At 45.9% G+C, this 15,223-nt stretch overlaps 1 protein-coding gene across 1 annotated transcript; it reads left to right on the forward strand.

Moving 5' to 3' along the window:
* Positions 1–244: 244 nt before the first annotated feature.
* On the forward strand, positions 245–6,229 carry LOC124040438 (leucine-rich repeat transmembrane protein FLRT3-like). Its single transcript, XM_046357641.1, has 2 exons — positions 245–1,110; positions 2,707–6,229. The coding sequence occupies exon 2, from the start codon at positions 2,735–2,737 to the stop codon at positions 4,697–4,699; it is 1,965 nt and encodes a 654-aa protein (XP_046213597.1). The 5' UTR covers positions 245–1,110; positions 2,707–2,734; the 3' UTR covers positions 4,700–6,229.
* Positions 6,230–15,223: the final 8,994 nt, after the last annotated feature.

The raw sequence follows: 15,223 nt of genomic DNA on the forward strand, positions 1-15,223 counted from the left end.
AGTAGTGCACTATATAGGAAATAGGGTGCCCGGAAGTGATTTTCCCTTCATTCCTCATACTTACAGACACTGTCTGAATGAGTCAGATGTTGAAGTGACTGCTAATTGGATTTTAAATAATGCCGATTTCTGTCTCTTTGTGGGTACAGGATTTAAAGGAGGACACAACGTGATCCAGCGAGCGGTGGTCTGACCGTACGGGACCTGCACCAACCGAGGATCTGTCCGTTGTCCCGTCGTCCGTTGTCCCGTCGTCCGTTGTCCCGTCGTCCGTTGTCCCGTCGTCCGTTGGTCTCCTGAGGAATAGCTGAGGGGACGTACCACTCTGTTACCAAAGTACGTAGACCAGGAGCGGTAGACAGCGGTAGAGTTTCTGTCCGTTGTCCCGTCGTCCGTTGGTCTCCTGAGGAATAGCTGAGGGGACGTACCACTCTGTTACCCAAAGTACTTTGGATTAATGTATGGCACAGGCTCACGGAGGGAGAACGTGATTCTGGGTTTCCTGCAGGGCTGGAGTACATGAGTGACACTGGCCTGGAGTGAGCCTGTACTATCAGGATTGGTGTTGGCATGGCTCAGTCATGACTGATCAGCTTGACCACAGACCCTGAGGAGAGCCTGTAACTGCCAGAGGATCTTTCCGAAGAGGACGGGGCCTCTATGTAACACAAAGAGATCTAAGTTAGACGATACAAAGACTCTACTACGACTACAACAGAACAACAACAACAAAAAACAGGAAAACTCAGGCTTGCTTTTAAGAGGAAAAGCCTGCAACTTTGTCTGAGTTTGAGTGGAGATGCTTTTTCCACCACTGACAGTCATGGCAAAGCCTTTGATGGCTTGAGCAGCTGACAAAACAAGAGGAGGGTCAGCCCAAAAAACACAAGGATCAGTTTAAGTTCAAACACACTGATCCGGGTCACAATATAACCAAGGGTATAACCAAACACCTTCCCTCTCTCTCTCTCTCTCTCTCTCTTACTACACAAATAAACTTAAGCTTTCTGAAAGGGACTTAATAGGAAAGATTTCAAGGTAAATCTCGATTGGATCTGCTGGATTGGGAAAGGATTCTTCGGTGGTTGGATATCGATTCCTCTAAATCAGGTATGGCAGCCACAATATGATCGGATGGTGGCTTTACGCCTCGCTGACCAAACCCAGGTTGCTAATAATAGGTATAATTATGTGTGTGTTTGTGTGTGTGTTAGAGTGTGTGTGCGTGTGTGTGTGTGTGTGTGTGTGTGTGTGTGTGTGTGTGTGTGTGTGTGTGTGTGTGTGTGTGTGTGTGTGTGTGTGTGTGTGTGTGTGTGTGTGTGTGTGTGTGTGTGTGTGTGCGTGTGTGTGCGTGTGTGCGTTTTCTAATGAGACGTGAGGAGTGGTCAGGACATTATTTTTAATTGATGTCAAGTCTGACTACCAGTCACAACTCTGACTACCAGTCACAGCTCTGGCTACCAGTCACAGCTCTGGCTACCAGTCACAGCTCTGACTACCAGTCACAGCTCTGGCTACCAGTCACAGCCTGGCTACCAGTCACAACTCTGGCTACCAGTCACAGCTCTGGCTACCAATCACAACTCTGACTACCAGTCACAGCCTGGCTACCAGTCACAACTCTGACTACCAGTCACAGCTCTGGCTACCAGTCACAGCTCTGGCTACCAGTCACAGCTTGACTACCAGTCACAACTCTGGCTACCAGTCACAACTCTGGCTACCAGTCACAGCCTGACTACTAGTCACAGCTTTGGCTACCAGTCACAACTCTGACTACCAGTCACAGCCTGACTACCAGTCACAGCCTGGCTACCAGTCACAACTCTGGCTACCAGTCACAGCCTGACTACCAGTCACAACCTGACTACCAGTCACAGCCTGGCTACCAGTCACAACTCTGGCTACCAGTCACAGCCTGACTACCAGTCACAACTCTGGCTACCAGTCACAGCCTGACTACCAGTCACAACTCTGGCTACCAGTCACAGCCTGACTACCAGTCACAACTCTGGCTACCAGTCACAGCTCTGGCTACCAGTCACAGCCAAGCACTGAACAGATCAGCCATGTAGGTTGGTGAATGCATGACTGACTGAGTGAAGCTCAGTTTGGTTCACCCTGTTCCACATATGGTAATGAGTCTGCAAAATTAGAGAGAGAAATAGAGAAATAGAGAGAGAGAGAGAGCAAGAGAGAGCAAGAGAGAAAAATAGAGAGAGAGGATTTCACAACAGTTCATCACAAGGCCTGGCTTTGTTCACATACACACACAGTCTAGCAGTGATGAAAGGCAGCCTTCAGAAAGATCCAGAAACATGTAAAACAACTAAGGCCAAGCTATTACGTTTCACAAGCTAAAGCCAAAAAAGCCAAAGCACAGGGATTCAATTCAGTAGCAGGAACCCACATGTCGAAGGGTTTTCTCCTAACAGGAAATGAGGGAAAGGGAAATAAATTGTAAATGTATGAAGTCTCTAAAGTCTGAGGGAAATGCACTTTATATGTTCCCTGAATTGTAAAAGTAACGATTTATATCAATTTAAGTCAGCATAAGGTCTACATGTCATATCTAATATTGCAGATTAGTGAAGAGCAAGCTTGATGTAGGACAATTCAAACAAACAGCATTTATTAGAAACCAGGGGTTTGGCTTCCCTGTAAAAGCCTTGTGCATTAACTTTACCCTTTCTGTCTTCTTCCTAGGGAGAAGACACCACAACCTCAAAACAAGATGGCCGCCCAATGCAAGAACTTTCTGCTCTTCTTGACTAGGGTAGGACTACTTCTGGGTCTGGCTAACCCTCTGGTGACCTCCGCCTCCTGCCCCTCGGCCTGCCGGTGTGATGGGACCTTCATCTACTGTAATGATCGAGGCCTCACGTCTATCCCTACCGGCATTCCACTGGATGCTACTATTCTCTTCCTCCAAAACAACAGGATCAAGAGTGCTGGTATCCCCACCGATCTGAAGAGGCTAAGCAACGTCGAGAAGATCTATCTGTACTGCAATAATCTGGACGAGTTCCCCCAAAACCTGCCGATCGGGGTCAAAGAGCTGCATCTACAGGAGAATAATATCCGCATGATTACGCATGCGTCGCTGGGTCAGATCCCGCTGATCGAGGAGCTACACCTGGATGATAACTCCGTCTCGGCGGTTAGCATCGAGGAAGGAGCGTTCAGGGACAGCAACCACCTGAGACTACTCTTTCTCTCCAGGAACCATCTGAGCACCATCCCGTCCGGCCTTCCGCAGACCATCGAGGAGCTGCGCTTCGACGACAACCGCATCTCGTCCATATCGGAGGCGTCCCTGCAGGACCTGATCAACCTAAAGAGACTCGTCCTGGACGGGAACCTACTCAACAACCGCGGCATCGGCGAAATGGCCTTCATCAACCTGATTAATCTCACCGAGCTCTCCCTGGTGAGAAACACCCTTACGTCGCCGCCGGCTAACTTACCAGGAACCAGTTTGGAGAAACTGCAGCTCCAAGACAACCACATCAACCGGGTACCGGCCGGAGCTTTTGCTTTCCTCAGGCAGCTGTATCGGTTGGATCTATCAGGCAACAACCTGAGCAGTCTGCCTCACGGAGTGTTCGAAGACCTGGATAACCTCACGCAGCTCCTGCTCCGTAACAACCCGTGGCAGTGCACTTGCCGGATGAAGTGGGTGAGAGACTGGTTAAGGTCCCTGCCGACAAAAGTCAACGTCCGAGGGTTTATGTGCCAGGGACCAGACAAGGTCAAGGGCATGGCTATCAAGGATTTGTCCATGGACTTGTTTGACTGTGGAGGATCTGACTTGGGCAGGGGCCAGGGGGACCCTACCGAGACCAGCACTGTCTCTAACACCTTACTGCCCTCACAACCCCAATGGCCTTCCTTTGTGACCAAAAGACCGGTGGTGAGAATGCCTGACAGGAATAAGAACTACCGAAGTACTACGACACCGTCAGGAAGAAAGATCATCAGGATCAGCGTGAAGTCGAGCAGTGCAGAGACAGTGCACATCTCCTGGAGGGTTTCTGTACCCTTGACTGCCATGAGGCTCAGCTGGTTAAAACTGGGCCACAACCCTTCGTTCGGTTCCATCACGGAGACCATCGTACAGGGCGAGAAGAAGGAGTACCTCCTAACAGCTCTAGAACCGGAATCCTCGTACAGGATATGCATGGTTCCCATGGAGACCAGCAACATTTACTTGACGGACGAGACACCAGTTTGCATAGAGACAGAGACCAGTTCTCTGAAGGCTTACAAACCCACCACCACACTGAACCGCGAGCAGGAAAAGGAGCCTTACAACAATTCCAGTCTGCCTTTAGCCGCGATCATCGGAGGGGCCGTGGCTCTGTTGGCAATATTAATGCTGGCGTTTGTGTGCTGGTACGTGCACAGGAACAGTTCACTGTTTTCCAGGAATTGCACCTACAACAAGGGCCGTCGGAGGAAGGACGATTACGCCGAGGCGGGGACGAAAAAGGATAACTCAATCTTGGAGATACGAGAGGCCTCTTTTCAGATGATCCCCATACACCCCGTGCCCGTGTCCAAAGAGGAGTTTGTGATACATACGATTTTCCCTCCGAACGGATTGAGTCTGTACAAGAGCCCGCACAGCGAGACCAGTATTAGCAACAGAAGCTACAGAGACAGCGGAATACCTGATTCAGACCACTCCCATTCATGATATTGATAACGCGGGAACATTTCGTTATAAATGAGTGCGTTCGTTGATGACATGAAACTGAAGTGGCTAAAAAACTTTGTTATAAAACACTGGATCTACAAGACTGAGTGGGGAAGCTTTTCTTCTGTACATTTGCTCATATAATTTATATTTAAGGACATTTTATGACAAAGAGGAGAATAAATGTGGTTCACAGATAGTAGGGCCATCACTGAGCCGCAGGTCAGTGTTTGTTGTAACTAAAACTGCAATTCTATATTTTAGGGGTTGGTAGTAATTTGTATTGTATTTTTTTTTGTTTTGTTTGGCTTACGGTTACCCTAACAACCAACTATAAAGAAACAAACTCTGTTCTACTGAGATATAAAGACTTGTCAACTGTGAAAGTGGGTTTTCATTGCTGTGTTGAACAATCAGACTTTAGAGAACCTTGTAGAATAAAGCACAGGTCTTTACACTCGTTTTGTGGCTGTTCGGTAAAAACCAAAAAAAAAGCAAAAAAAAAAAAAGGAAATGATCAAAACTAGATGATTAACTGAGAAGAACCAGGGAGACAGCGGACACTCGTTCTCTGAGGAGAGACGAGCAGAGAGACGTCTCCTACATGTATCTGACTATCTCTGGAACCATGACTAGATATGTCCTGCTTTACTGCTGTTTGTGTAGTTCCTCTGTTTGGAAAAAACACAGAAACACGAGAGAGCCGATCGAACAGACACCCAGGCGGGCACGGCTCCTCTGTGTGTGTGTGTGTGTGTGTGTGTGTGTGTGTGTGTGTGTGTGTGTGTGTGTGTGTGTGTGTGTGTGTGTGTGTGTGTGTGTGTGTGTGTGTGTGTGTGTGTGTGTGTGTGTGTGTGTGTGTGTGTGTGTGTGTGTGTGTGTGTGTGTGTGTGTGTGTGTGTGTGTGTGTGTGTGTGTGTGTGTCAGGCCACAGCACAGGGCAGATGAAGCACACAGACCTTTAGGCCCATTACCCAGAATGGGATTAACCCATGCAGGGTGGCCAGACTGTCAACAGAGATGACATAAATAACTATATCTATTTGTTCTAACCAACACAAAGGCTAAACTACAATGGATGACATTCTCCAGTCCCTTGTACCATATGTCATCCAAACGTTACCCTCAAACATGGCTTAGATTGAAACCTGTGAAAAGAAGGTTCTATAAAGACACAACACATTGGCTTTCTTTTGAATACAAACTGAGCATCACCTATTTACCTTGTTTATGATTAGTTTCCCCCCCAGATTGACTACTTCTATGTTGCCACAATTTCAAAGTTTAATTGTTCTTTATGAAGTAGAATTTGTTCTTTACAAAGTGAATTGTTCTTTACAAAGTTGCTCAGGGATTCTTGAAACAATTGTCTTGTCTTTCGAGAATCCCTGAACTGAAAACCAAAGTGCTTTTGAATGCCCTTTGGCCAGTCGTGTATGTGCCTTGATCCAATGCTTATTGTATTTAGCTTTCTAAGAAATCACTGACTTTTTTGTCATTCACACTTGAATATGAGAAAATATTGCAGAATAAAAATGGATAAAAATATCAAAGACTCTCTCTTACCTGAAACACAACAACAAGACATTTCAAAATCACAATTTCGGCCCCATTCTCAATTTGAATTTAAAAAAATGCGTGGGGGCACATCTTAGTTGAGGTAATTGAAGTAATATGTACATGTAGGTAGGGGCAAAGTGACTATGCATAGATATTAAACAGAGAGTAGCAGCAGTGTAATATCCCGGGTAGCCATTTCATTAGCTGTTCAGGAGTCTTATGGTTTGGGGGTAGAAGCTGTTGTTAAGAAGCCTCTTGGACCTAGACTTGGCGCTCCGGCACCACATGCCGTGCGGTAGCAGAGAGAACAGTCTATGACTGGGGTTGCTGGAGTCTTTGGCCATTTTTAAGGCCTTCCTCTGACGCCGCCTGGTATAGAGGTCCTGGATGGCAGGAAGCTTGTCCCCAGTGATGTACTGGGCCGTACGCACTACCCTCTGTAGTGCTTTGTGGTCGGAGGCCGAGCAGTTGCCGTACCAGGTAGTGATGCAACCAGGATGCTCTTAATGGTGCAGCTGTAGAACGCTTTGAGGATCTGAGGACCCATGCCAAATCTTTTCAGTATCCTGAGGAGGAATAGGCGTTGTCGTGCCCTCTTCACGACTGTCTTGGTGTGTTTGGACCATGTTAGTTTGTTGGTGATGTGGACACCAAGGAACTTGAAACTCCCAACCTGTTCCACTACAGCCCTGCGATGTGAATGGGGACGTGGCTCGGTGCTCCTTTTCCTGTAGTCCACAATCATCTCCTTTGTCTTGTACACATTGAGGGAGAGGTTGTTGTCCTGGCAGTGTGGGTCTCTGACCTCCCTATAGGCTGTCTCATCGTTGTCAGTGATCAGGTCTACCAATCTTGTGTCATCTGCAAACTTAATGATGGTGTTGGAGTCGTGCCTGGCCATGCAGTCATGTGTGAACAGGGAGTACAGGAGGGGACTGAGCACGCACCCCTGAGGGGTCCCTGTGTTGAGGATCAGCATGGTAGATGTGTTGTTACCTACTCTCACCACCTGGGGGGTGGCCCGTCAGGAAGTCCAGGATCCAGTTAGAAAGGGAGGTGTTTAGTCCCAGGATCCTTAGCTTAGTGATGAGCTTTGAGGGCACTATGGTGTTGAACGCTGAGCTATAGTCAATGAATAGAATTGTCACATAGGTGTTCCTTTTGTCCAGATGGGAAAGGGCAGTGTGGAGTGCAATTGAGATTGAGTCATTTGTGGATCTTTTGGGGTGGTATGCAAATTGTACTGGGTCTAGGGTTTCTGGGATGATGGTGTTGATGTGAGCCATCACCAGCCTTTCAATGCACGTCATGGCTAGAGATGTGAATGCTACGTGTCGGTAGTCATTTAGGCAGGTTACCTTGGTGTTCTCGGGACCAAGGATTATGGTGGTCTTCTTGAAACATGCTCGTATTACAGACTCGGACAGAGAGAGTTTGAACATGTCAGTGAATATACTTTCCAGTTGGTCAGCGCATGCTCGGAGTACACGTCCTGGTAATCCGTCTGGCCCTGCAGCCTTGTGAATGTTGACCTGTTTTTAAAGGTCTTAATCACATCGGCTATGGAGAGCGTGATCACACAGTCGTCCGGAACAGCTGGTGCTCATCTGCTTGAGGCTGGGTTTGGACGTATGTGTGGAGAAGTCACAGTGTGGTGTGTAGTGACTGAAGCTACACTCCTCTCTGTACGGTGTCACTTCATTAGATTAAACACACACACACACAGTGAGCCTGGGAGGCTGATCAACCCCCAGAGAGGGCCCAGATCTCACCACATCATTGGATATAAATCACACACTGTGGCTTCTCCACACATACAACCAAACCCAGCCTCAAGCAGATGTGCACCAGCTAGACCGGACGACTGTGTGATCACGCTTGGGACCACCGTACAGAGGTAGGGTAGCTTCAGTCACTACACACCACAGGGCTGAGCCACCGTACAGAGGTAGGGTAGCTTCAGTCACTACAAACCACAGGGCTGAGCCACCGTACAGAGGTAGGGTAGCTTCAGTCACTACACACCACAGGGCAGATTGGAGATTAATAGAGACAGAATTTACATTAACCACAGGGCTGCTGCCCATTCAGCCAGGGACCTCCTCACAAATACAGATATACACTCAGTTCCCAGTTTCACGAAAATGGTTCGCTCCTAGAGACAGTGAGTGAGGTGGACGTGACTTGCTATATTAAGCAGGCAGACAGGCATCGAGGCATTCAGTCACTGTTCCATTGAATGGTCAAAACGTGTGACCTTCAGTCACTTTGAGCATGGTGTGATCGTAGGTGCCAGGCGTACAGTCAGCGGCAGTCCTGTGTTTGGGAAAACAGCTTGACGATGAGAGGTCAAACGGTGGTGTGATCATAGGTGCCAGGCGTACAGTCAGCGGCAGTCCTGTGTTTGGGAAAACAGCTCGACGATGAGAGGTCGAACGGTGGTGTGCAGAACGGCATCTCGGAGTACACACCTCGTTTTTCTCTGTAGCAGACGACCACACCGGGTTCCACTCCTATCAGCTAAAAACAACAAGAAGAACCGGCTCCTGTGGGAACGCCACCACCAACACCGGACAACTGAGGAGTGGAAATACATTGCCTGGGCCGAAAAAAAACCTGGGTTCCTGTTGCGTCATGCTGATGGCAGTCAGGTTTAGGCGTAACCAGCATGGGTCCTGGTTTCAACGGTACAGGCATGTGTCGGTGGTGTAATAATGTGGGGGATGTTTGTCTGGCACAAGGTAGTTCATTTGATACCAACTGAGCAACGTTTACATGCCCCGACTAATTCAGGCTGTTCTGGAGGCAAAGGAGGGTCCAACCCAGAAAACCAATAAACTGGCAACTGAGTGGATATGAAACACTCATAAACTAAAATATATGTACTCATAAACTAAAATATATGTACTCATAACCTAAAATATATGTACAGACACATCTACATAGTCATCCATAGGTGCATTCATAAACCCAACCATGTAGTCTTAACACACCCATGCAGTCTTAACACACCCATGTAGTCTTAACACAGCCATGCAGTCTTAACACACCCATGTAGTCTTAACACCCATGCAGTCTTAACACACCCATGCAGTCTTAACACACCCATGTAGTCTTAACACACCCATGCAGTCTTAACAAACCCATGTAGACCTAACACACCCATGTAGTCTTAACACACCCATGCAGTCTTAACACCCAATGTAGTCTTAACACCCATGTAGTCTTAACACACCCACACAGTCTTAACACACCCATGTAGTCTTAACACCCATGTAGTCTTAACACACCCATGTTGTCTTAACACCCATGTAGTCTTAACACACCCATGTAGTCTTAACACCCATGTAGTCTTAACACACCCATGTAGTCTTAACACCCATGTAGTCTTAACACACCCATGCAGTCTTAACAAACCCATGTAGTCTTAACACACCCATGCAGTCTTAACACACCCATGCAGTCTTAACACCCATGTAGTCTTAACACACACATGTAGACCTAACACACCCATGTAGTCTTAACACACCCATGTAGTCTTAACACACCCATGTAGTCTTAACACACCCATGTAGTCTTAACACCCATGTAGTCTTAACACACCCATGTAGTCTTAACACCCATGTAGACCTAACACACCCATGTAGTATTAACACACCCATGTAGTCTTAACACACCCATGTAGTCTTAACACACCCATGCAGTCTTAACACACCCATGCAGTCTTAACACCCATGTAGTCTTAACACACACATGTAGACCTAACACACCCATGTAGTCTTAACACACCCATACAGTCTTAACACACACATGTAGTCTTAACACCCATGTAGTCTTAACACCCATGTAGTCTTAACACACCCATGTAGTCTTAACACCCATGTAGTCTTAACACACTCTAGGCTCTAATTGGAGCTAGGGCAGCCGCTAGAAGCTGCAGAAGTGATCCAAACCTTAAGTGTACACTCACCCTGTGGCCCCTACACTACTTTTATCAGAACAACTGCAAATCAAATCAAATTGATATATATATAGCCCTTCGTACATCAGCTGATGTACAGAAACCCAGACTAAAACCCCAAACAGCAAGCAATGCAGGTGTTGAAGCACGTTGGCTAGGAAAAACTCCCTAGAAAGGCCAAAACCTAGGAAGAAACCTAGAGAGGAACCAGGATATGAGGGGTGGCCAGTCCTCTTCTGGCTGTGCCGGGTGGAGATTATAACAGAACATGGCCAAGATGTTCAAATGTTCATAAATGACCAGCAGGGTCAAATAATAATAATCAGAGTAGCAACAAGTCAGCACCTCAGGAGTAAATGACAGTTGGCTTTTCATAGCCAATCATTGAGAGTCTCTCTACTGCTCCTGCTGTCTCTAGAGAGTTGAAAACAGCAGGTCTGGGACAAGTAGCACGTCTGTTGAACAGGTCAGGATTCCATAGCCGCAGGCAGAACAGTTGAAACTGGAGCAGCAGCACAGCCAGGTGGACTGGGGACAGCAAGGAGTCATCATACCAGGTAGTCCTGAGGCATGGTCCTAGGGCTCAGGTCCTCCGAGAGAGAGAAAGAAAGAGTGAAAGAGAGAATTAGAGAGAACATACTTAAATTCACACAGGACACCGGATAAGACAGGAGAAGTACTCCAGATTTAACAAACTGACCCTAGCCCCCCGAGACATAAACTACTGCAGCATAAATCAAATCAAATCAAATACTGGAGGCTGAGACAGGAGGGGTCAGGAGACACTGTGGCCCAATCCGATGATACCCCCGGACAGGGACAAACAGGAAGGATATAACCCCACCCTCTTTGCCAAAGCACAGCCCCCACACCACTAGAGGGATATCTTCAACCACCAACTTACCATCCTGAGACAAGGCCGAGTATAGCCCACAAAGATTTCTGCCACGGCACAACCCAAGGGGGGGCGCCAACCCACTCAAGTGACGCACCCCTCCCAGGGACGGCATGAAAGAGCATCAGTAAGCCAGTGACTCAGCCCCTGTAATAGGGTTAGAGGCAGAGAATCCCAGTGGAAAGAGGGGAACCGGCCAGGCAGAGACAGCAAGGGCGGATCGTCGCTCCAGAGCCTTTCCGTTCACCTTCACACTCCTGGGCCAGACTACACTCAATCATATGACCCACTGAAGAGATGAATCTTCAGTAAAGACCGAGTTAGCGTCTCTCACATGTGTCGGCAGACAAAAATGGAGCTCTATAGGAGAAAGCCCTGCCTCCAGCTGTTTGCTTAGAAATTCTAGGGACAATTAGGAGGCTTGCGTCTTGTGACCGTAGCGTACCAAATCAGAGAGATAGGTAGGAGCAAGCCCATGTAAAGCTTTGTAGGTTAGAACTAACAGTAAAACCTTGAAATCAGCCCTTGCCTTGACAGGAAGCCAGTGTAGGGAGGCTAGCATTGGAGTAATATGATCAAATTGTTCAGGATTCTAGCAGCCTTATTTAGCACTAACTGAAGTTTAGTTAGTGCTTTATCCGAGTAGCCGGAAAGTAGAGCATTGAAGTAGTCTAACCTAGAAGTAACAAAAACATAGATGAGTTTTTCTGCATCATTTTTGGACAGAACGTTTCTGATTTTTGCAATGTTACGTAGATGGAAAAAAGCTGTCCATGAAACAGTCTTGATATGTTCGTCAAAAGAGAGATCAGGGTCCAGAGTAATGCCAAGGTTATTCACAGTTTTATTTGAGACGACTGTACAACCATTAAGATTAATTGTCAGATTCAACAGAAGATCTCTTTGTTTCTTGGGACCTAGAACAAGCATCTCTGTTTTGTCTGAGTTTAAAAGTAGAACGTTTGCAGCCATCCACTTCCTTATGTCTGAAACACAGGCATCTAGCGAGGGCAATTTTGGGGCTTCATCATGTTTCATTGAAATGTACAGCTGTGTGTCATCCGCATAGCAGTGAAAGTTAACATTATGTTTTCGAAAGACATCCCCAAGAGGTAAACTATATAGTGAAAACAATAGTGGTCCTAAAACGGAACCTTGAGGAACACCGGAATTTACAGGTGATTTGTCATAGGACAAACCATTCACAGAGACAAACTGATATTTTCCCGACAGATAAGATCTAATCCAGGCCAGAATTTGTCTGTGTAGACTAATTTGGGTTTCCAATCTCTCCAAAATAATGTAGTGATCGATGGTCTAAGAGCACGAGGACAGATGCAGAGTCTCGGTCTGATGCCATTAAAAGGTAATTTGCCACCTTCACAAGTGCAGTAAACAGTAGCTATAAAAAGCGATTGAGTAGGCTGCATAGATTTCATGACTAGAAGCTCAAAAGACGAAAACGGCATTTTTTTTGCTATCGTAAATGTTAGCAACACCTCCGTCTTTGCGTATTTAGTCTTTAAGACAAGGTGTACAGTTGTCAGTGTACTGTATGTTTTAGTATCTAGTCTTTAAGACAAGGTGTACAGTTGTCAGTGTACTGTATGTTTTAGTATTTAGTCTTTAAGACAAGGTGTACAGTTGTAAGCGTACTGTAGGTTTTAGTATTTAGTCTTTAAGACAAGGTGTACAGTTGTCAGTGTACTGTATGTTTTAGTATTTAGTCTTTAAGACAAGGTGTACAGTTGTCAGTGTACTGTATGTTTTAGTATCTAGTCTTTAAGACAAGGTGTACAGTTGTCAGCGTACTGTAGGTTTTAGACACGAGAGACGCTCTCTCACCACAATTCAAGTTTGACATCAAAGAGCTTTTCTACTTTTATTTCCTCAACTCCTTATTCACTCTGATGAACGAAATGCCTACGAATGCTTATTAACTGGGTAGGATAGACATTTGAATATCTATGAATTGCCTATGAATCAACCATATGAACGCCTATGAAACAGGCATATCAACGCCTATGAAACAAGCATATGAACGCCTATGAAACAAGTATATGAACGCCTATGAATCAAGCATATGAACGCCTATAAAACTAGCATATGAACGCCTATGAAACTAGCATATGAACGCCTATGAAACTAGCATATGAACGCCTATGAAACTAGCATATGAACGCCTATGAACGCCTATGAAACTAGCATATGAACGCCTATGAAACTAGCATATGAACGCCTATGAAACTAGCATATGAACGCCTATGAAACAAGCATATGAACGCCTATGAAACAAGCGCCTATGAAACAAGCATTTGAACGCCTATGAAACAAGCAGGAGTGTGTTTCCTACCTGAGTAGCGAGAACGAGGGGAGGGGGGGGGGTCTATATATTGCTCGTCAGAATGAGAACCTATCCTAACCATTCCACAGTTCTGTTCCAGAACACCAGTTCTGTTCCAGAACACCGGTCTCCACAACATGCTACAGACGAGATCAGGTTATAAAGGAAAAGTCCAACACATCGATGATCTTGACGCGTCCTAACATTTAATGGATTTTATTGTACCAATGTTTTCAGTCTCAGTAGACCTCTTCACCAGGGTATTTATACAGATGAACCCCATTTCATTAGACAGGAAGCCCAAACTTCCCTTTTTGCCCTAGCCGCTCTCTACAGTAACAGTCAGTTATTGATGAGGCGTTTGCCTTCATTAAGTAACTCATCCTCATGTTCTGCTAACCACGTAGGAGAACCAGACGGAAGGAAGATGAAGTGGATTTAATGTTGTTACATTGGCAGGGCCTCCAATGGCAAAACTAATAAAAAAACAACAAAAAAACAAAGTCATTATCATGTGAGAGTGCTGTGTAAAACTGTCTTGTGAGAGTGCTGTGTAAAACTGTCTTGTGAGAGTGCTGTGTAAAACTGTCTTGTGAGAGTGCTGTGTAAAACTGTCTTGTGAGAGTGCTGTGTAAAACTGTCTTGTGAGAGTGCTGTGTAAAACTGTCTTGTGAGAGTGCTGTGTAAAACTGTCTTGTGAGAGTGCTGTGTAAAACTGTCTTGTGAGAGTGCTGTGTAAAACTGTCTTGTGAGAGTGCTGTGTAAAACTGTCTTGTGAGAGTGCTGTGTAAAACTGTCTTGTGAGAGTGCTGTGTAAAACTGTCTTGTGAGAGTGCTGTGTAAAACTGTCTTGTGAGAGTGCTGTGTAAAACTGTCTTGTGAGAGTGCTGTGTAAAACTGTCTTGTGAGAGTGCTTTGTAAAACTGTCTTGTGAGAGAGCTGTGTAAAACTGTCTTGTGAGAGTGCTGTGTAAAACTGTCTTGTGAGAGTGCTGTGTAAAACTGACTTGTGAGAGTGCTGTGTAAAACTGTCTTGTGAGAGTGCTGTGTAAAACTGTCTTGTGAGAGTGCTGTGTAAAACTGTCTTGTGAGAGTGCTGTGTAAAACTGTCTTGTGAGAGTGCTGTGTAAAACTGTCTTGTGAGAGTGCTGTGTAAAACTGTCTTGTGAGAGTGCTGTGTAAAACTGTCTTGTGAGAGTGCTGTGTAAAACTGTCTTGTGAGAGTGCTGTGTAAAACTGTCTTGTGAGAGTGCTGTGTAAAACTGTCTTGTGAGAGTGCTGTGTAAAACTGTCTTGTGAGAGTGCTGTGTAAAACTGTCTTGTGAGAGTGCTGTGTAAAACTGTCTTGTGAAAACTGTCTTGTGCTGTGTAAAACTGTCTTGTGAGAGTGCTGTGTAAAACTGTCTTGTGAGAGTGCTGTGTAAAACTGTCTTGTGAGAGTGCTGTGTAAAACTGTCTTGTGAGAGTGCTGTGTAAAACTGTCTTGTGAGAGTGCTGTGTAAAACTGTCTTGTGAGAGTGCTGTGTAAAACTGTCTTGTGAGAGTGCTGTGTAAAACTGTCTTGTGAGAAAACTGCTGTGTAAAACTGTCTTGTGAGAGTGCTGTGTAAAACTGTCTTGTGAGAGTGCTGTGTAAAACTGTCTTGTGAGAGTGCTGTGTAAAACTGTCTTGTGAGAGTGCTGTGTAAAACGGTCTTGTGAGAGTGCTGTGTAAAACATTCTTGTGAGAGTGCTGTGTAAAACTGTCTTGTGAGAGTGCTGTGTAA

This window comes from Oncorhynchus gorbuscha, linkage group LG07 (assembly GCF_021184085.1).
Source record: "Oncorhynchus gorbuscha isolate QuinsamMale2020 ecotype Even-year linkage group LG07, OgorEven_v1.0, whole genome shotgun sequence".
NCBI classification, from domain to species: domain Eukaryota; kingdom Metazoa; phylum Chordata; class Actinopteri; order Salmoniformes; family Salmonidae; genus Oncorhynchus; species Oncorhynchus gorbuscha.

What these genes read in the sequence shown, in the direction of transcription:
- LOC124040438 (XM_046357641.1), top strand. Translation starts at nt 2,735, where the DNA reads ATGGCCGCCCAATGCAAGAACTTTCTGCTCTTCTTGACTAGGGTAGGA.